We start from the raw sequence: 22,950 nt of genomic DNA, 5'->3' as shown, positions 1-22,950 counted from the left end.
ACATGACAAGGTAGTCAATCAGAATAAAGCCTGGGATCTTTACTTACGGAGACAGAGGGGCCAATGAGATCAAGGATCCCTGCCTTCCACTTACAAGAGAAGCAACCAGAGCTGTGGGCTCCCCATGACAGCCAACAGAATAGAAGCAGCGCTGGATCTAAACACAGGCTCCTGGCTTCCACCTGGTTGATCTTTCTGCTATTTCCCACGGCCTCTTCAGAAAAGACAAGATTCCCCTCAAATGCAACACCCAACTCCATTTAATAATTTATTAATAAAATATATGTTGTGTGTCTACTATATGCCAGGGCCACCATGCAAGATTTGGGGGAATTTAGCATGCATGGCATCAGTACGTATGTGCTTCAGTCATGTCCAGCTCTTTCAGACCCTATGCAGCGTAGCCAGCCAGGGTCCTCTGTCAATGGGATTCTCCAGGCAAGAATACTGGAGTGGGTTGCCAGGCCCTCCTCCGGGGGGCCTTCCCAACTCAGGGATCAAACTCGTGTCTCTTGTGTCTTGTTTTTAACACTAGCGCCACCTGGAAAGAGTCCTTAGCCTCAGAAGGACACACTCAAACTAGTATCCAGGGCTGGGCACTCGGACCTCCAGCAGTGACCACTAGGGGGAGACTTGCCTGGAAAACGTCAGGTATTAACAAATACGAATCGCCAGTCCAGGTTCAATGCATGATACTGGATGCTTGGGGCTGGTGCACTGAGATGACCCAGAGGGATGGTACGGGGAGGGAGGAGAGAGGGGGTTTCAGGATGAGGAACACGTGTATACCTGTGGCGGATTCATGGTGATGTATGGCAAAACCAATACAATATTGTAAAGTAATTAACCTCCAATTAAAATAAATAAATTTATATTTTTTAAAAAAAACAGAATAAAAATACAGTAGTGCAAGGTGGGCTACCACAGCGGCTCAGCAGTACAAGAATCTGCCTGCAATGCAGGAGCCACAGGAGGTGCGAGTGTGATCCCTGGATCAGGCAGCCCCCCTGCAGGAGGGCATGGCAACCCGCTCCAGTATTCTCGCCTGGGAAATCCCGTGGACAGAGGAGCCTGGCGGGCTATAGTAGATAGGATTACAAAAGTCAGACACGACTGAAGAGACTGAGTGTGCACACATGCCCACCGTGCAAACTGGTAAGATCTGTTTTGCCGTTTCCTAGCAGATAGGATCGGAGAAGGCAATGGCACCCCACTCCAGTACAACTGCCTGGAAAATCCCATGGACAGAGGAGCCTGGTAAGCTGCAATCCATGGGGTCACTAATAGTCAGACACGACTGAGCAACTTCCCTTTCACTTTTCACTTTCATGCACTGGAGAAGGAAATGGCAACCCACTCCAGCGTTCTTGCCTGGAGAATCCCAGGGACGGGGGAGCCTGGTGGGCTGCCATCAGTGTGGTCGCACGGAGTTGGACACAACTGAAGCGACTTAGCAGCAGCAGCAGCAGATAGGATTCCCCTCCAAAATCAGTTAGAGTCAACACAAGTGGAAGCAGGTTAGAGTCAACACAAGTGGAAGCAGGACACTTGGATCTTCAGGGACCTTGTCCTCTCTCCTTCTCAGCTACTACTTCTTTATCCAACCTCCCCTGGACACAGTCATCCCTCACCTGGTGTTTGTAAAGTGGGTTCATAGCAACATTCACACTCTGGATCTTAAAACATGAACTGCCTTTACTGATAGAAAAGATATCAGATGTCAAAAGTGTTTGAGGGACTTCCCTGTTAGTGCAGTGATTCAGAATCTGCATTCCAAGGCAGAGGACACAGGTTCGATTCCTGGTTGGGGAACTAAGATTCCACATGCCACGGGGCAACTACTGAGCCCACACACCACAGTTAAGACCCAGTGCAGCCAAATAAATAAATAACAATTTTTAAGTGTTTGGGAAATGATGGATTTTACAGAGTTTGATAGTTTCTTTACCATGAGATTTTTCAGAACTTTAATTTGCTCACCTGATAATATTAGTATTAATAATACAGGTTACTATGACATGTGTTTTCACTTTCAACACACCAAGCACTGTGATGTGTATTGCACATGTAACCTCATCTTATCCTCACAACAACCTTAGGAGGGAGGTGATAGTGATGTGACCACCTTGTAGATCAGAAATGAGGGGCTCAGAGAGGTTGAATGACTTGGAGAAAGTAACAAGATGGGGCTATGAATAGAGCCCAGGTGTGTCTGAAGCTAAGCCCATCACGTCCTGCTTATACCTCCCTTTCAAGAAGCTGGCGTGCGTGCTCTATCCATCACTAAGTCGTGTCTGACTATGACCCCATGGATTGTAGCCTGCCAGACTCTTCTGTCCATGGCATTTCCCAGGCAAGACTACTGGAGTGGGTTACCATTTCCTTCTCCAGGGGATCTTTCTGACCCAAGGATCGAATCCACATCTGCATTGGCAGGCGTGTTCTTTACCACTGAGCCACTGAGGAAATCCTCAAGAAGCTGACAGGTGTACAAACCCCTGACCTGTTATCACACCTTAGGCAGACTGAGGGTCTGCAGGTTGAGAAGAAAACAACAGGGGAAGACCGGTGATCCCAGAGGCCCCCTCTCTGGAACCTCTTTTCTTCTCCCCTGATAAAGCAGAATAAATAAAGGTGCATTTAGCAGGACAGGTGAATTTAGCCTGGTTGGAGTAGAAAAATATAGCCTTTAAGCCCTTGCTTCTGACCCATCCTGAAATATTTTCTAAATGCATCCAACAATAACAGGCTGATATCAGGACACGGATGCTGTCACGGGCATCGTAATGGCTTTGTTTTTCACAAGAGAAGGGAAAAAAAGTTTACGCCTCAAATTAGCAGGTCTGTCATGTTCCAAATTGTTTGCATTTCTAAAAATGGATGTTGACATGTGAATAGTTATTATCTAATACAAGACCCAAAAATCTGCCTCTGTCAAGGCAACAACTGGGTGATCAAGGGATTCTCATTAGACACGAGGGTCTAAAGCTCTTTCTCTCCCAATTCTGGGCTGCCCTCTCCATTCCCCTCTCTTTGCTGAGGCTGCTTATGAGCCTCTGGGATTCTGGTCAAACTACCCTATTCAGAACTCTCAAGCCACAGAAAGATGTTTGGAGATCCAATCAAAGGGTCTTAGGGTCTTAGTTTCCCAGCAAGATTTCTCTAGTGCAGTGGTTTTTAAAGTATGGTCCCCAGACCAGCAGCATCAGCATCACCTTGGAACCAGTTAGCAGTTCAGCTCCTCAGTCCACATTCAAGGCCTAGTGAATGAGATGCTCCAGGATGGTGTCCAGGAAGCAGGTTTCAACATCCCTCCAGGGGATGCTGATACACGCTCAAGTGGCTCAAAGGTAAGGACCACGGGTCAGTCCACAGCTCCCTCCCCTCCTCTCACATACATTCTACAGTCTCTTCATTATCCCTCGACTCCATTTTCTTCTCTTCATCCTCTACCACCCCAGTTCAGGGCACTGCCCACCTGGATGACTGCAAGAGCTTCCCAGTGGGTGGTCTCAACTTCAATCCACCCTCCCCGGATCCAGTCTCCAGTTGGAAACCAGAACTGTCTTTTGAGAAGGCAAAATGGCCCAACCAGTACCTTACCTACAGCCCTGCAATATTTTCTAACGTCTCCCAATTCAAGGTCACAAAAGAGATTGAGCTCCATCTGCTTGGGTCAGCTATATCTTTCCAACCACCAAATTCAACGAAGTACAAGGAGTGAAGAAAGAAGAGAACTGAATTTCCGGCCTGTTCTGGAAAAGAGCTGCTCCCACCACACCCCAGTGGGAAATAACTAAATATTAGAGCTAGGCAGATATGGGTCCAAATTTCAGCTCCATCACTTAGTAGCTAGCTGACTTTAGATAAGCAAGACTTAGACTCAATCAGACACCCAGGTCCTTATTAATAAAAAGGATTAATAAAGGGGAAGGACAACACACATATAGCTGGGTCATCAGAGAATTCAATGATACAGTGATATCAAGGGCCCAGCCCTCTGTCTGGCACATAGCAGGGGGTAAATTATAACTACCACCTGCCTCTATCAGCCAGCTAGTTAACACACACACTCAAGTGGACTAACTCCTTTACTTTCAGCTCATCGTGATAGCCAGGAGAGTTAAAAAGAGCATCTGTTCCCCAAAAGGCTAATCAATCCCAAGACCCAAGGCCAACAATCTGTTTATCACTGCCTCAGAAATTGTTTTCCCCCTGCATTAAATCACCTTATGTTTTTCCATTTGCCTGTGCAGCTTTTTGAGAGGGGAAAAAAAGAAAAAAAACATTTCCTGGATGTCTTACCTGGGATGGCTTCTGATAGCGACATTTTCCTTCAGGCAATGAATATCAGGAAGCAAAGAGGAGCACACTTTTTAGTAACAGCCTGGAGACACGCCTCCCCAGGCGTGCACACACACACACACACACACATAACACCTACACACTGGAACTCAGACAGACCTGCAGATCCAGCCAACATGGACACACGTGTGCACTGGGTCACACACAGACAGTGGGACGCTCTAAGCCTTCACGGATCAACGCCAAGTTCAACAACACCTGGACAAAAGAGCTAGAAAAAACCGTACGGTACCTTTCGGTGACTTAAGTGTCGCCACTGTCCAGTCACCCTCAGAACTTCCTAAAAAATAACAATGGAGAGATGCTGATCTGCTCACCAGCTACCCACGTGCACGGTGCCCTCACACCCAGATGCTGCTGTTGGCATCTCTGCTGCAGCCTTTAAGTGTGTGTGTGGGGGAGGGGTGGCGCGGGGGAGGGGGGCAGGTCTCAGGGGACTCAGGGAACAAGGCGAGGGGGTGAATGCACAACTGTGATTATGTGAACACTTCTCTCTGCAAGGTCCTGAAGCATGATTGCGATAATGCCCAACAGAGGACCAAAAAAGGTTCCCCTTGAAAAAGCCTGGATGTATTCAGAGAGAGACAGACAATTCTTAGGTGGTGAATCTGGCTCTAAATTTCCACCTTCTAAGAAAGAAGGCAAAGTTTTAGTTACAAGAAGTCACAGTGGCTAATAACAACGCTCTGTGGTCAAGAGAGTAATTTGGATCCTCTTCTGCTGCAATCTCCCTGCTAAAAGGGAGTCGGGGGTGCATCATTAGCTCCATATTCGAGACTGGGGCAGGCTAGGTTCTGCTGACTGTGAGTTTAAATGCTAGGCAGCAGACCAGGCGGGGTGGAGCCCACCTGTCCCAGTGCCCACCACACAATCTGTGTTGACAAAACACTGTTGAATGAATGAATGAATTCAAGGTTCTCCTCGGAGTCACGCTTCCTAAGGTAAGAAAGTTCCCCTTAATGCAAAAGGGATCCAGCTTGTTATCTGAGAATCCCTAATGCCGGGAATTTTGATTGTAAATCAGTTTCTCCAGATTGAATTCCGTTTCAGATGTACTGGCTGAACCCTGGGGGAAATCTCACATGATTAGCAGGAGCCCACAGTGCAACCCTTTTCGTAAAGGATGGTGAGAAAGGCTCCGGCTACGCCTTACCCAGGTCCTCCATAGGCCTTCTCTGTACTGTGGGATTTTCTGCCCATCGGCTGGCGGCCTGACTAATCAGCATGTGCTACTAGCTCCCATTTCCTTTCTTAGGAAGCTACCTGGAAAAACCAAGTCCTCAACGTTTCTGCACAATTTCCAGAGATATATCCGGCTACCAGCTGGGAGGAGACGCAGGGAACAGTCTGTGATCTGAATGATTACAGAGCACAGATCCGGGCCCATTTAAACATTTCTGGTTGGCCTCCCAGGCGTGCCAAAGGACACTCAAATTGCCACATTCCCCCTGCGGATATGAACTCTACACGCTCATCACTCACAACAGTCGGGAAACTGGAGTGACAGGCGAAGAGTGACGAAGTTAAAATTAAGCGGGATCCGCCCGGGATGCCCTGAATATTTCTTCTCCCTCTGAACCAGGATCACTGACATCTGGAAATAGTGATGTAGCCCCAGATCTTCCGGTGTGGGTGGACATAAGCCTGACACAGTCACTGAGTCACTAATTCCAAGGAAGCCATTTGCCCCCAAGTCAAATACATCACTACCTTGAAGGCAGGAAACACAGGGTAGACATCCCTGTCTCCACTCCCTGAGACAGGGCTTCACTCTGGTGAGGTAGTAACACGTTTTGTTTATTAAATCCAGTGCTAATAAGGGCACTTAATAAGATGGTACAGAAGCTACCAAATATATCCTTTAAGTCCCCTTTTGTGCTTGGTGACACAAACACAAAATTGATTCTCACAAAAAGTGAGAATTAGTTAAACATTTGTTGGGTGAAAAATTAAATGCCTGTGTAAAGAGGATGGGCCTTAGGCATTGGGAGGAAGAGAACGTGAGGGAACTTTCCGAGAGAGGAAAATATTTCTTATCCTTCCTGGGATGTTAATGACTCTAGCATATGTATATTTCAATAATCACACTATTATAAAATTATGATCTGAGTCTTATACTATACATATTAAATTCTACCTCAACTATAATATACCTTAAATGTGTTATATTCCTCAATCATACTAGCATGATGAGAAAATTTTTACCTCCAAGCAAACAAACAAAAAAAAAATTAACACCTTAGTAAGTCTTCCTGGACAAAAGAGGAGAATGCACCTCTTCAATCTTCTTATTTTTTGGCCTGGTAAGATCCTTCTGATGCCAGAAACTGCTTCTGGGAGATAGCATCATTTCATGGGAAGAAGAGACCTGATTCAGGCTATCCCAGATATGACTCTTGGCTCTTCAGGTATTACTTTGGAAAAATTACTTAACTATACTGAGCCCCAGTTTCCCCATATTTTGACGTTGGCACTGATACCTCCCCCAGAGGCATACAATTTGGAAATCCAGTGATACTAGCTCCCTTTCTTCCACGTCAACAAGAACAAAAAAACTAGTAGAGGTTAATTCGAAGTTGAGGGGTTTATGCATCACTTAGGGTCTTTACACATGATTCCTACAGAGAGAGCAGAAAAGAATTCCTAAGTGCATTGTTGCTGTGGTTTTAAAAAGTGCTATTGGAAAACTGTAACAAGTTTCTGGGAAAACAGTCCACAGACTGTTAAATAGTAACAGAGAAAATGTTTTCTTATTAAACTCTGGAATTTAAAAAGAAAACACCACCTTTTATCAATAATGCTGGTACATCCTGTCTCTTTTACTTACTGGACAGCTAGGTTGTCAAGTAAAAGTGTCCAAAAGCATCTAAAGGGCACACGGTCGAGAACCATTAGCAGCTGAGGATTTCAACTCTCAAGACACCCTGGGGAAAAACTAGACCTGGGGCCAATAGGGGCTCAATGCCAATGTGCAGGCAATTTTCCATTTTCCAGAGCCTCTCAGGAATTACATAAAAGAGTGGCCTTTTCCCAGTTTTGGAGGTAGGAAACAACCAACTCTGAACCATCAGGTGACCCTTAGGGATATTTTCACAACTGTCTTTGTAAACATTGACCAATGAAGAACCATAAAGTGGGTCCTCACATTGTCACCACCATTGCACAGGGCAGGTGGGGGAGGGGGGACGCAGAGGATTTGTGTGCTTAACTGAATTTTCAAAAGGTTACAGTTTGGCTCAGTCTAGAACACACACTTCTTGACTTTTCTTGGTAGCAAACACTTTGAAACTGTTTAACCTCACATTCCTGACTGAGTAAGGAAAGTTAATTGAGTGAAACAGAATCTTTCTTTGATGGATTATGGGAGTCATGGGTCTGGGCCCTTGGACCTTCATTGTCCAGGCTATTAATGGGGAGAGTAAAGTGGTTTGGGCTGCCTCTTAGCTGGCGTGAAATGTGCTACATGGTGCTAGGTCCTTGGGATACACCAATGAAAGGACAGACTTGGTTCCTGACTCAGTGGGATTTGCAACTGAGGGACACTAGATTAAACTATTGGAGAATGAATAAATGATTTGGACAAATAATTATTCAACTCCATCACTCCTTCTTGTACAGAGTACAGTGAGGTTTCAGTTCAGTTCAGTCACTCAGTCATATCCGACTCTTTGCAACTCCATGGACTGCAGCACACCAGTGAGGCGCAGGGCTTCCCTGATACCTCAGTTGGTAAATAATCCACCTGCAATGCAGGAGACCCCAGTTTGACTCCTGCATTGGGAAGATTGCCTGAAGAAGGGATAAGCTACCCACTCCAGTATTCTTGGGCTTCCCTTGTGACTCAGCTGGTAAAGAATCCGCCTGCAATATGGGAGACCTGGGTTCGATCCCTGGGTTGGGAAGATCCCCTGGAGAAGGGAAAGGCAACCCACTCCAGTATTCTGGCCTGGAGAATTCCATGGACTGTACAGTCTATGGGGTTACAAAGAGTCAGACACAACTGAGCGACTTTCACTTCCTTCACTTCAGGGAGGTTTAGCCTCTTACATTTCCCTAGTGTGTGCTAATATTATACAATAACTGGGCAGGGAACACCCTGGGAACAGAGACCATTCTGCAGCCACATGGTATACAGGACCAGATGTTACATTCCCAAATCCCTCCTGAATCACAGAGAGAAAGGAATTCTGTTTAAACGTGAATGAGTGTGATTTCAACAAGCAAACAATAAATAAAATATAAGATTGGTGTTTTTGTTTAGTCACTAAATAATGTTCGACTGTTTGTGACCCTATGGACTGTAACCTGCCAGGCTCCCCTATTCATGGGATTTTCCCACAAAGAATACCAGAGTGGGTTGCCATTTCCTCCTGAAGAGGATCTTCCTGACCCAGTGTTCTAACCCATGTCTCCTGCTTTGGCAGAAGAATTCTTTACCACTAAGCCACCAGGGAAACCCAAAATATATGATAAAATAAAATAGAAGGGAAGGCTTGTTTTGGAAGAATTTATCTCAGGAACTACCAACAGTTCCCATTCTGAGTTGGTAGTGAATGAATGAGACATATTTCATGGCCCACAGGTATTCTAATAACTAAAATGAGTAGAATTGTTTCATTTTCTAATTTTAAAATCATAATGGAGTTTGGAAACTACAGAGTTCAACTTCTTCATTTTTCACACAAAGAAGCCGAGGCCAGGAGATTTCAGTCACCAAAACCCCCTTGAGGTTCTAAATATTAAGGCCTCCAAGAGAACACCGATTTTCCAGAAATTTTTTGAACTTGGCAGTTAACCCTAAAGGCTGTCCAAGCCTCTCCTTATTGACTGAATTGAATTTTTTAGAAAATGAATCTGGTTATCAGACACTGCAGAACTTTCCACAGCAAACCATTTTTTAAACAACTCTCCTGGGTGGTAATGATTTTGTTAATGAAATGCATTTCATCCTTCACACCACAGTCATATTATGCCTTAATAAAGAACCCTTGAAAGAACATTTATTATGGGATTTGCATTTCATTTGGGCAGGCAGACTCTGGACTCCTGGGTAACCCACTAGGCAGGCAGTCACTCAGTCTGCCCCACACTGGACCTCACAAGACCATCTGTGACTCAGATAAAGCCTGGGAACTCCTACAGTAGAAAAGAAGGGCAGCGAAGAAGAGGGCCACATCAATCATATCCAGGATTGAGGAGGGTTCTTCATCTGAGATCCTTCAAAGTTTTTAGAAGATATAGGGGTGCTCCCTTCCAACTAAGCTATTCTTGGGTTGGGGTCAAAGATAAATTCATTCATTCATTCAGCAAACGTTTCAGGAGTGCCTGCTTTGTGGGAGAAAAGGTTACTCAAGGAATGTTAAATAAACTTTCAGACTGCAAATTTAATTCCAAGTGCACTGCAAACATTTGCTGTACCAAGGAGCCCTATGTCAAGCCTGGACAGAATCAAGGAACTCTGCTGGAAGATCCGTTTATGATTTATCCAAGAGCTACAGGGTGCTGAGGGGGAAGGAAACACAGGGCCTAGGTGAAGAAATGAGTTGTTTGGGGTAATGGGACCTGCTCAAAAAGAAAAAGATGCCTGGGTGGGATTTTTTTAATGTCAAAAGAAGAATCAAATGTAACAGCAGATGCTAGTCATCACCTAAATGCAAGACTCAAGAAACGGAGGTGGACCATCGAGTAGTGCTTGAAGGCTTCTGCAGGGACATTGGCACAGATGCCAAGACTTCTTCTCTCCTAAGCAACAGCCCTCATCCCTCCCTTGTAATATCTGAGTCTATTTGAACATGCTTAGGATGTATGTGCTATACAAACATGCAATATGGAATAGAGGGAATCTACGGTCACTGCTGGGCTTCCCTGGTGGCTCAGATGGTAAAGAACCCACCTGCAATGCAGGAGACCCGGGTTCAATCTTGAAGACTTCTGGATAAAAGAATGGCAACCCACGCCAGTATTCTTGCCTGGAGAATTCCATGGACAGAGGAACCTGGTGGGCTACAGTCCATGGGGTCTCAAAAGGTGGGACATGACTGAGTGACTAACACTTTCACTTCATGCTCACAGATGTAGATAAGGATTGAGTTGGGTGGAGAAATTCAACAGGAAACATGGGGTGCTGGTATGTGAGAGCTTGTGAGGCTTGGGATTTAGGAAGCACAAGCTGTATCCTCAGAATTATAAGCACCCCTCAAATCCTCTTCAAAAGGTTCCATTCGAAAGTCCTAGGATATCAGGGAATATAAATTCCTATAGATAGATTTTTAAGCTCCAAGTTTGGGCCTGACTGTCTGCAGGGCACCAATATGCTTGTTTTTTTTTTTAATTTGATGTCCATAGACCATAGTTACGACACAGCCTAGCCATGTGATCATGTCTGTGCTTTAGTTTCTGCCCTTAATGTGTATTGGAATTAGGATATTTCATACTAAAGTTGATCAGCTCTATCCCATCTCCAAAGAAGAGCTTGACAGAAGGGGGAGAAACTAGAATGAGAAGTTGATAATAAAAGAAAGCACATGGTCTGGGTGTCTTCTGTTTGCCCCAAAGCCTGATTTTGCTGGGAGTGCTGCTTCCATCCTATAGAAAGTGGCCATGAGTCATTTGTTCAGCAGTCTGAGTCATCATCAAGGTCACCATCACACTCCATCATGTATGAATCAGAGGAATGGACTGAACCCCCACCCCAGGGTTGTGGGAAGGGAGTAGCAAGAACACAGGCTCTGGAGTGATAAAAACACAAGCACAAACTGCCCACAGGCTGCTTGACTTAGGGCAAGTTAAATTAACCTCCTCAGTCTCAATTTTCCTAATCTGAAAACTGGGGCAATATTTATGCTTTCCTCTTTGGATCACTCTGAGAAAATGAGGCAATGTTCTGTAAGAACGCCAATGCACTGTCCCAGACTTGATAAGAATGCAGATGTCAGGAGCTCCAGGCTGTCCCTTCAACCTGGAAATATTTACACCTGGAAACCAGAAGCTGCCTGAGGTAGGAATGTGCAGGCTTACCGACTTCTCCAAGGGAGGCTAGACTGGGTAGATGGTGAGCGTCTGCCACTAAAGGGCAGGACATTCAAAGACCAGGGCCCTGGATCCTATGTCCAGGTTCCCTGAGGATTCACTAGGGCAGATGTTTGGTGGTGAAGGGGCTGAGGTATCCACAGGATCAAATGAGTATCCATGTTCTCCTCTTCCCCCATCCACCCTGCCCCACACAGCAAGGTAGGACTTGACCTGGGGCTGAGAGAAAACAGCTAAGGGGCTCTGGTCCTTAGTAAACTGTGTCCCAGGTACAGAGACCCAGAATATATTAGAGAGAGAGAGAGAGAATGAGACAGAGAGAAACAAAGAAAAAGGAGAAAGAGATGCTGGATGGATAGATACATGGTGGATGGATAGATACATGGTAGATGGATAGATGATGGATAATAGAAAGATGATGGATGATCGTCAGATAGATGGATAGATGAGAGAGATCAGAAAGACAGAAAGTGGAGTAGAAAAAAAGTTAGAGATAAGGAAATGTAGAAGGAATGGAAAAATACAGGATATAGAGAAGAACAAAACGGTGCTTACCGACTGCCTTCAAGGAGGCGTACTTGTTGAGCTCTTTGCCGGGCGGCTGCTGTTCATAAGGGTTGGAGATCTGGCCCAGGCTGGGATAGGAATGCGGGTGGCCCATCTGCTGGAGCAAAGGGGAGGTGGGCACTGCGTTGTTCATCTGGGTTGTGTCTGGAAGGGAAGAGAACAGCAGGAGATGGCCATCAACCGGGCGGGCAAGAACTTCTATCCACCCCCACCATCACCACACCCCTCGAGACCAAAATCCTCACCCTCTAGGGTCAGGAGAGTGAGGGCAGCCAAGGATGGGCAGGAATAATGGCAACAGTCAGCTCTGCAGTCGTCACTAGCGAGCAGCTGAGGATGGATGGGGAAAAGCACAGATGCACCTAGAACATTTCCACCTTCCCCAATTAAACATAAGTCCTATCCCTGCAGGGGATACTCTTGTGATTGAAGCAATATATGTATAAAAGGATGACCAACTTCAGAAACAGCCAAAAAAATGCAAGTCAGAACGACGGAAGGCCACTCCTCTGCCAAGAGATTGGCAAAAATTAAAAGGACTGAAGAACACCAATCTGGCAAAGATGCTTGGACCCTGGGCAGCCTCATAAACTCATGGTAGATAACGCGATTTGCTGTATCTGCAGAAAGGAAGCAGATAGTGTGTGTGTACGGAAATTTAAAATGGTTGGCGTGGGTATGTTCACCAGATAATCCAATGCTAAGGATGGTGAATTCAGAAATATAAGCGTCAGAATGTGAGGGTGGTGATTCCCTAGTGGTCCAATGGCTAGGACTCCGTGCTCCCAATGCAAGAGGCCCAGGTTCAATCCCTGCTCAGGGAACTAGATCCCACACACTGCAACTAAGAATACACATGCCGCAACTAAAGATCCCACGTGCCACAACTAAGACCAGGAGTGAGCAAATAAAAAAATAAATATTTTAAAACATAAAAAAAAGGGAAAAAAAAAAAAAACAACAGGACTTCCCTGGTGGCTCAGTGGTAAAGCATCTGCCTATCGATGCAAGAGACATGTGTTCAGTTCCTTATCTGGGAAGATCCCGCATGCCATGGAACAGCTAAGCCCACGTGCCGCAACTATGGAGTCTGTGTTCTAGAGCCGGGGAGCTGCAACTACTGAGCCCAGGAGCCGTAGGGCCTGAGCTCCACAACAAGAGAGGCTACTGCAATGAGAAGCCCTCACACCACAACCAGAGAGTAGCCCTCCTCCACAACTAGAGAGTAGCCCTCGCAGCAATGAAGACCAACACAGGCAGAAATAAAAGAGTAGATGAAATTTGAAAGTGCAAGGCGCTTGGCCCTGTCCAGTTCTTTGCGACCCAATGGACTGTAGGCCACCAGGCTCCTCTGTCCATGGAATTCTCCAGGTAAGACTGCTGGATCGGGTTGCCATTCCCTTCTCCGGGGGGGGGGGGGGGCGCGCGGGGGGGGGGGGGGGGGGCGGGGTCTTCCCAAATAAAATTTTAAGTAAGTAAATAAAATAAAAAACAATCATATATATATATATAATTCTGTTTACCCTTTTTAAAATTAATTAATTAATTGGAGGATAATTACTTTACAGTATTGTGGTGGGTTTTGCCATACATTGACATGAATCAGCCACAGGTGCACACGTGTCCCCCCATCCTGAACCCTCCTCCCACCGCCCTCCCCACCCCATCCCTCTGGGTTGTCAAAAAAGAATGTGAGGGTATTTGTTAAGAGATGTGCATTACACCATTGTTAAGTGAAAAATAAAACCACACAGAAACCATCTGAACTCCTATCATTAGCAATTCTTAAATTATTGTACATCTGTATTAAGTACATAACATGTACATACATATGAGGCGATATCATTCAGCTCTTAGAAAAAAATGAGTTAAAAATCAGTTAACTATACATTCAAACTGGAGCGTGTCTTATGATTTCTATTAAGGGGAAAAAAGCAGATGTCAAAGTAATTGAACAACAGTGTTTGGTTGAAAGAGAAGAAAGTCTGCATTTGTTTGTGTGCTGCGGTTTGCAAAAATAGGTAAAGACACACAAATTGAATATTGGGTACTTAGAGGGACTGGGATTCATGGGGAGCAGGGTTCAAGACATTTTTCCAGAGGAAATACTCTTTGTGCTTTTAAAGGTTTCTGTCTTCACCCCAGGGACAGTGGGACAGATGGACTACAGATGGACCAGAGGCAAGCGGGAAGTGGGAGTCACAGAGTCCAGGTGAGATAAGATAGAGGAAGCGGTGGTTCTCCCCATTCCCAGGAAGCACATCTGCAGATACAGATCAACACAGTGGTAGTTGCTTCTGGTGCCTTGAGAGGTGCCCTTACCCTGCAAGTGAGTCCCAGCTGTTTCAGCTGCTAAGAGTTCCTCAAGAAAGAAAGATAGCGCTAAGTCATATTCAATTCTTGCAATCCCACAAACTGTAGCCTGCCAGGTTCCTCTGTCCATGGGATTCTCCAGGCAAGAATACTGGAGTGGGTTGCCACTTCCTTCTCCAAGGGATCTTCCCGACTGAGGAAATGAACCCAAGTCTCCCGCATTGCAGGCAGATGCTTTACCGACTGAGCTACATGGCTTCCCCTAATATACAGAAATTTGCTCTTGGCTGATGTGAGCCACCATCTTGGGCTTAATCTGACAGACCTCACCTCCAACACCCCAAAGTGGGCGACAACAAAAGCCCAGCTGAGGCTAAGGTAGCGAGACCAGCCCTTGCCTCAAGGTAGAGATAACTCTATGGAGCAATGCAGGCTCCAGAGCTCCCACAGGTTGGGACAAGGTTTAGAGCAGGCATCAGTAGGCTATTGCTGGAAAGAATCAGACTATAAATAGCTGAGGCTTTGCAGGGCATCCAGTCTCTGTGACAACCACTCAACTCTGCCCTTGAAGCAAGAAAGCAGACAGCCATTATGCTAACACGGCACAGTTGTGTCCCAATAAAACTTCATTTACAGACACAGGGGCAGCTGAATTTGGTCCAGGGGCCATAGTTTGACAACCCCTGGTCTAGACTTTATCTGAAACTGAGATCCCCATCCTGGTGTGTCTCCTTTATTTTTCTTGTATTGTTTCCTTCACAACCTTAGAAGTGTGTGTGTGTGTGTGTGTGTGTGTGTGTGTGTTACTCCATCAGAGTCTCATACACCTGAAGCTGTCTCTCAAACACTGCTTCTAGACAATTTGACTTGTGACATGTATGGAATAAGTTTGGCTTTAGAAACCAATACGCTCAAATTGGGCTTCCCTGGTGGCTCAGACAGTAAAGAATTCACCTGCAATGCGGGAGACCTGGGTTTGATCCCTGGGTTGGGAAAATCCCCTGGAGAAGGGCATGGCAACCCATTCTAGTATTCTTGCCTGGAGAATCCCCATGGACAGAGGAGCAGGCTATAGTCCATGTGGTCACAGAGTCAGACATGACTGAGCAACTAAGCACACACTCGAATGAGAAGAGGCAGAGATGCCACAGCTGAGACACAGAGATAAGGAGAGTATTTATATCACTGCACATGCATGGGCCAACCCACAAGCCCAACTGTCTAATGGGAATATCGCCAAACAGAAGCCAAGTCGCCCAGCTGCTGGCCAGCATCTGATGAGGCAGGCATGTCCTTCTGCCGTGATAATTTTTTGGCTGGCATTCAGCTGGGGCGGAAGAGTCCTAAGATTAATGGAGTTAGGGTGGAAATGCTGTCTCCCATAAATTACAGCTCTGCCTGTTGCCTGGACCCCACAAGATCCGCTGACATTTTCCTCTCTAGAGCAAGCTGCTAGGGAGGTCTGTTGGCTTCCCCTGGGCATAGCCAGCAAGTCATGGTTTGTTTCCAAATGTTGGTGTAATAGGAAGAGATTTACCTTAAGTTATCATTGTTTGCTGTTCTGTGGATTTCTTCCCCCTCCCCCCGCCGCCCCGCAACACACACATATGTATTTCAGTGGACAGCTACTATTTTGTGTATTCAGAACTATCTGTTCCTTCAGCACACTGCTTCATCCCTGTTTGACTCATGTAATGAGCTGTCACTCACAATAACTCTCTTAGTTTGGATTTTCCCATAAATCACTGAGATTAGGACTCAGGCACAAGCAGAAAAATGTCTACTTCTGCTTCACTGACTATGTAAATCCTTCAACTGTGTGGATCACAACAAACTGTGGGAAATTGTTAAAGATATGGGAGTACCAGACCACCTTACCTGTCTCCTGAGAAACTTGTATGTGGTCAAGATGCAACAGTTAGAACCAGACATAGACCAACTGATTGGCTCAAAACTGGGAAAGGAGTACAACTAGGCTGTATGTTGTCACACTGCTTATTTAACTTACATGCAGAGTACATCATGCAAAATGCCAGGCTGGATGAAGCACAAGCTGGAATCAAGATTGCCAGGAGAAACAGCAACAACCTCAGATATGCAGATGATGCCATTTTTCTGGCAGAAAGTGAAGAGGAACTAAAGATGCCCCTGAAGAGAGTAAAAGAGAGTGAAAAACTGGCTTAAAACTCAACATTAAAAAAATGAAGATCATAGCATCCAGTCCCATCATTTGAATGCAAATAGATGGGGAAAAATGGAAACAGTGAAGATTTTATTTTCTCAGGCTTCAAAGTCAGTGTGAACAGTGACTGCAGCCATGAAATTAAGAGGTTTGCTCCTTGGAAGGAAAACTATGACAAAGCTAGACAGCATATTAAAAAGCAGAGACATCATTTTGCTGACAAAGGTCCATTATAGTCAAAACTGTTTTTTCCAGTCATCATGTACGGATGTGAGAGTTGGATGATAACGAAGGCTGAGCATCGAAAAACTGATGCTTTTGAACTGTGGTGCTGGAGAAGACTCTCCAGAGTCCCTTGGACTGCAAGGAGATCAAACCAGTCAATTCTGAAGGAAATCAACCCTGAATATTCATTGGAAGGACTATGCCGAAGCTGAAGCTCCAACAGTTTGGCCACCTGATGTGAAGAGCTGACAGACTGAAAAAGACCCTGATGTTGGGAAAGACTGAAGGCAAAAGAAGCTGTAGAGGGTGAGATGCTGGGAAGAGCATCACTGACGCAGTGGACATGAATTTGAGCAAACTCCAGGAGATAGTGAAGGATAGGGGAGCCTGGTGTGCTGCAGTCCATGTGTTGCAAAGAGTCCTACATGACTTAGTGATTGAACAATAACAATCAGGAAATACTGCAGAAAAGGAAGTAGGGGGAGAGGCAGAGAATAAAAAAGGCAGATAAAGAGTGCAACGTCTGCAAGGGGGCAGTGGTGAAGAATGGGCATTTAATCCCACTCTAGCCTTCTGATAAGTGGTGTTGAAATTCTATCAGCCCATGGGCAAGAGTCCCTGAGTATTTATGTGCCAGTTCCCATCAGTCATTTGAGGGCTGCTTCTGAGATACAGTAATTCCTCAGCACTTGGAACCTGCCACATTCATGGGCAGAGAAAGCCCCAGTGGCCAGAGAAACTCTTACTCAGAGATGTAAGTGAGAGCTGGCAGTTGGAAATCAGGTCAGAAACCTACCCCTCTGGTCACACAGTGAGCATGTGGTCCAAATCAAACCAACCACAACACCTTCTTCTCACAGTGATTGGCCCAGATGTGAGCATGTGATCTAGGCTGGACCAATCAGAGTTCTTCCCTAAATTTTTTCTATTGAGGAGCTTTGAAGTCAATGAACCAGGAGGCCATGAATTCAAGTGGAGAAAGTCTTCCTTCATTGTGAAAGAATAAGGACAAAGAGAAGTAGCACAGGAGATAGGGAAGCTCCTTTCTAAGCAAGCTAGTGTGCTTTGAGGTTACTGGCAAATGCAACATATAGTTCTGACAAGTGCAGTTGTCTGGATTCCTTCTGGAAAGCTGGAACTGATCAGAAGAGAAACTTCCCATGGGGTCTATGGAATACATCAAGATGGAATGGGCATTGGCCCTAGATTTCCTTTTTCTTTCTTTCTTTTTTAACTGTGCTGGGTCTTTGGTGCGGTGCATAAGTACTTCTCTGGTTGCACTTCTCTGTAGTTGGGCTTAGTGGGATCTTAGTTCCCTGACCAGGGTGGGAACCCATGCCCCCTGCTTTAGAAGGTGAATTCTTAACCACTGGGCCACCAGGAAGGTCCCAGCACTAGGTTTTCAATAGAGTTGCAGAAGAAATTTCAAGCAGCAGATTGCCTGAGTAGTGAGTAGAGAATACCCTAAGACTTCAACAGTTAATTAATTATCTTAACAGCAGTTTTGTTTTTTTTTTTCCTGAAAGTAGATTCCAAACTAGTTGAAGAGCTGACACCACCTAAGCCCATCATCCAGTGGGAGCCCTTACTGCCATCTCTTTGCTCCCTCAGTCCCAGATCCCATCCACTATTGTTCAAACCCTGTAACCAGTCTTGCCAGGGGAAAGCTAAAGAAAAGAAATTTCATTACTTCATTACGGGAAAAGAAATTTGTAGAGAGCTTCCTTATCACTTGGGATAGCCTTTTATATCATTAGACAGACTACTTAATACATCAGTATAAAACACTTGCTTTTGAATGACTTCTCTCAAGTGAAAGTGAGTTGCTCAGTCATGTCTGACTCTCTGCGATCCCATGGACTGTAGCCCACCAGGCTCCTCTGTCCATGGAATTCTCCAGGCAAGAATACTGGAGTGGGTTGCCATTTCCTTCTCCAGGGGATCTTCCTGACCCAAGGATCGAACCTAGGTCTCTGACATTGCAGGCAGATTCTTTACCAGCTGAGCCACCAGGAAAGCCCCAATTTCCCCCATGTCCTGAGCTAACTCAGGGGCAGCGAGTAGTTACTTAATGGAAGTGGGTAGGACCGAACTGGCCCTCCAAAGGGATTCCTCACAAAGGAGGAAGAGCCTGCCGCAGAATCACGTTCCTGCTTTCACATTCAGGACAGCAGGAGGCAAATTTCTGGCAGTTTTAGATAGCCATATTATACTAGCTTCCAGGCTTTGATTATTCAGAAATATTGAAATCTAGGCACAGAGCAGCAATCAAGAATTATTAAACAGACTTTGGTGATTGGGGTTTTTTTAAATCTTATATTCAAGTTACTGAACAGGAAACTGGACTGCACCTGACAACTCAGATTCTCTGAGTTTTGCACAGATATATCCAGCTAAGGAGGACAAAGAATACACATGAGGTAAGCTTAGGTTGGTATCAAAGAAAAACAGAACAAGAGTGAGTGAAGAGAGAAGAGTGGGTGAGACATGGATTATCTACAAATCCTCTCCTTGACAATCAAAAGAAGAAACAAAGACAGGTAGCTAAGTTGATAAATATTTGAACATATGTATATAAGTAGTACGTATACGTGTCTATGCATGTGTATGTGTATATATACATTTTATATAATATAAATAATCATATATTGCATAACATAGTAATATAATAATATAATAAATATATAGGTATATAAATATAAAATATATTTCAGATAACTTTACAAATCATACATTTATATATTATATACTAAGTATATAAATATTATATTTTATAATTACATATTATGATGGACTATACAGTCCATGGAGCTCTCCAGCCAAGAATACTGGAGTGGGTAGCTTTTCCCTTCTCCAAGGGATCTTCCCAACCCAGGGATTGAACCCAGGTCTCCCACATTGTAGGTGGATTCTTTATCAGCTGAGCCACAAGGGAAGTCCAAGAATACTGGGGTGGGTAGCCTATCCCTTCTCCAGTGGATCTTTCCGACTCAGCAATTGAACCAGGGTTTCCTGCATTGCAGGCAGATTCTTTACTAACTAAGCTATCAGGAAAGCCCACATATTATGATAAATGCATATTTTTATATGTAGTGTGTTTATGTAGTGTATATATACTATGCAAAAGAAATCATGTATAGATATATGTAACTATATGTCATATGTATATAATTTGTATATAAAATATATATACTGTATAATTTGACTTTCCTGGTGACTCAGTGGTAAAGAATCTGCCTGCAATGCAAGAGGCCTAGTTTGGATTCCTGGGTTGGGAAGATCCCCTGGAGGAGGGCATGGCAATCCATTCTGGTATTATTGCCTGGAGAATCCCATGGACAGAGGAGCCTGGTGGGCTACAGTCCATAGGGTCGCAAAGAGTCAGACACAAATGAAGCAACTGAGCATGCATGCAGGCATATAATTTCTTTTGCAGACTCATGACCCTAGAGAGAATCTAGTAGGACCAGCAATGTCTAGCTGCCAGCAGTATTGTTTCTCTTCTAGACACATCTCAGCCCCAGAGATATCTTACCCACCTCATCTCTGTAGAAAGGTACTTTCTACCCAGTGTCACAAAAAAACTTTCCCTGCTTAATCATAATTTTGCAACTCCTTTTTAAAAAATTTTCATTGGAGTATAGTTGATTTATAATTTAGTATTCATTTCTGCTATACAGCAAAGCAAATCAGTTATAATGTATCAACTCTTTTTTTGCAACTCCTGATCCTTAGAAATAACTAATGAGGACTTGCTGTTCTTGGGTGATGCATTCTGTCAAGACCCTCAGTCAGCAAACAGATTGATGACATTCCATCCTTTCTCCTTCCTAAGACAGAAAAGAGGGCCTCATACACTTAATCAGTTTCAAAGAAAGTTAAGATACAGTTACTCTAACTAGAAGTAACTAAATGGTGGTTATAAGTATAAGTATATAAGTATCGTTATTATGTGGTACATTTTAGTTACTAAACAGACTAATGAGTGCAATCAAGACAGACTCACTGAAGTAAAAATGCTCAGTTACAAATACTGGGATGATGCTCTTACTTTCTCAGTGGAAAAGAAGCAGATAACAACTATCAGAAACTAGAGCAGTCTGGCTCATCTTGGAGGGAAGGCAACAGTTTTAAGCTTTTCAAGGCATGAAACAAGGAAGAATAGCACAGAAAGGAACAAAATGGCCAAAGCGTGTTGCTTTGTGGAGCAGGTATTACCCATCACTTGGTAAAGAACGTTTCATGCACTCTCCTTAAATCTTCATGTCCATCCTATGAAGTAATGATATAGGGACAACATACCTTTTAAAATAAACTTTTACTGTAGAACAATTTTAGATTTACAGAAATACTGCAAAGATAGCACAGAGTTTCCATATCCCCAGACCCAGTTTCCTTTTTTATTATTATTAAATTACATTAGTAGGGTACATTGTTACAATTAATGAATCGATATTGATATATAACTGTTAACTAAAGTCCAAACTTTAGTCAAGCTTCCTTGTGCTCAGTTGCTCAGTCATGTCTGACTCTTTGCAGCCCCATGGATTGTAGCCCGCCAGGCTCCACTATCCACAGAGTTTTCCAGGCGAGAATATTGGAGTGGGTTGCCGTGCCCTCCTCCAGGGAATCTTCCCCATCCAGGGACTGAACCCTCATCTCTTGCATCTCCTGCATTGGCAGGTGGATTCTTTGCTACTAGCGTCACCTGGGAAGCCCTCAAGCTTCCTTAGTTTTATCTAATGATCTTTTTCTGTTCTAGAATCTCGTCCAGGTAGCACATTAAATTTAAGCACCACCTTTCTTTAGGTGTGTCTCTTGGCTGTGAATTTCTCAGACCTTCCTTATTTGTGATGACTTCGACAGTTTTGATGAGTACTGGTCCGATATTTTGTAGAAATGTCCCTCAGTTGGAATTTGTCTGATGTTTTTCTCATGACTAGACTGGGGTTATGGGTTTGGGGGAGGAAAACCATACAGATACGATGACATTCTCAACATATCAAGGATACCTTTCATGATGGCATCGCTATAGATAGTAACCTTAATCACTGCCTGAGCCAGTATTTCTTGTCTCTCCATTATAAAGGTACTGCATTTTCCTCTCTTTCCACATCATACTCTTTGGAAGAAAGTCACTATTCACAACCCACAAATAAGGAGCGAGGAATTATGCTCCACCTCCTTGAATACAGAATGCCTACATAAATTATTTGGAATTTTTTGTCATAGGAGATTTGTCTCTTCTTCCATTTAATTTGGGCTTCCCTGGTGGTTCAGCAATAAAGAATCTGCCTGCAATGCAGGAGACACAGGAGACATGGATTCAGTCTCTGGGTGGGGAAGATCCCCTGGAGGAGGGCGTGGTAACCCACTCCAGTATTCTTGCCGGGAGAATCCCATGGACAGAGGAGCCTGGCGGGTTATAGTCCATGGGGTCGCAAAGAGTCGGACACGATTGACGGTGACTGAGCATATACCCCATTTAATTATTAATTCAACTATATACATATATATATATCACACATATATGATATTATTAATATGGACACGTGGATATATATTTCATACTTTGGATTATAATCCAGTACTATTTTATTTTGTTTTTTTACTCAAATATTCCCAGGTCTGGGGAATCTCCTTCAAGTGGCTCCTATAGCCCTCCTCTTTTTTTGTTTTAATAACTTCCTTATTTTCTAATAATGCAACATGCCCAAGGTTCATCTTGTTTATTTCCTGCCCCATCCTAGAATCCATTTCTCCAAAGACCCTGGCTCCTTTTCTTGGAGAATGATGTTAGAAACCAAAACATGGGTCCTAAGGGTACTCGTGGCTTTTGGTCCCTCAGCTGACTAAGGAAGTCCGTGTGTATATACTGACTCATATACAGATTTTTATCTATGAATATTTACCTATGTAACTGTCTGTATCTATCTTAAGCTAAACATGAATTCATCTTGATATCTCCAACTCCAATCCATTATCACATGGATCATCCTAGCTTTCTCCCCTTGCTCATTTGTAACCTCTCACCCCAACAATGAGAAACCCGACTCCCGGCCTCCACCATCTATTTACTTAATTGTTTAATTACAGTATGCGTGTCTAGCAATATCAGAATTATTAACCTATGAGCCTATGGGAAAACAACTGTACCAACTAGAATACAGTCTTAAGGACAATTTTTTTTTCAAATTATTTATGCACTTTTCTTTTGCTTTCCTGAGTATATAAGCTCTATTCTGGATGGCCATGGCATCCATATAGCT

At 44.2% G+C, this 22,950-nt stretch overlaps 1 protein-coding gene across 2 annotated transcripts in view; it reads right to left on the bottom strand.

Moving 5' to 3' along the window:
* SHISA9 (shisa family member 9) overlaps positions 1 to 22,950 on the bottom strand; it is a 351,916-nt gene that overhangs the window by 13,822 nt on the left and 315,144 nt on the right. Inside the window, exons 3-4 of one of the 2 annotated variants that reach the window (XM_040230679.1) lie at positions 11,950 to 12,105; positions 4,598 to 4,645 (exon numbers count right to left, since the gene is read on the bottom strand). In XM_040230679.1, coding sequence (XP_040086613.1) covers positions 4,598 to 4,645; positions 11,950 to 12,105 — 204 coding nt within the window. The remainder of the gene's footprint in view (positions 1 to 4,597; positions 4,646 to 11,949; positions 12,106 to 22,950) is intronic. The other variant, XM_040230688.1, reaches the window with a different exon arrangement.

Source organism: Oryx dammah, unplaced genomic scaffold (genome assembly GCF_014754425.2).
Source record: "Oryx dammah isolate SB20612 unplaced genomic scaffold, SCBI_Odam_1.1 HiC_scaffold_2, whole genome shotgun sequence".
Classification (NCBI taxonomy): Eukaryota; Metazoa; Chordata; class Mammalia; order Artiodactyla; family Bovidae; genus Oryx; species Oryx dammah.
The sequence above is the reverse complement of the archived record's forward strand: the minus strand, read 5'-3'. Positions and strand labels throughout refer to the sequence as shown.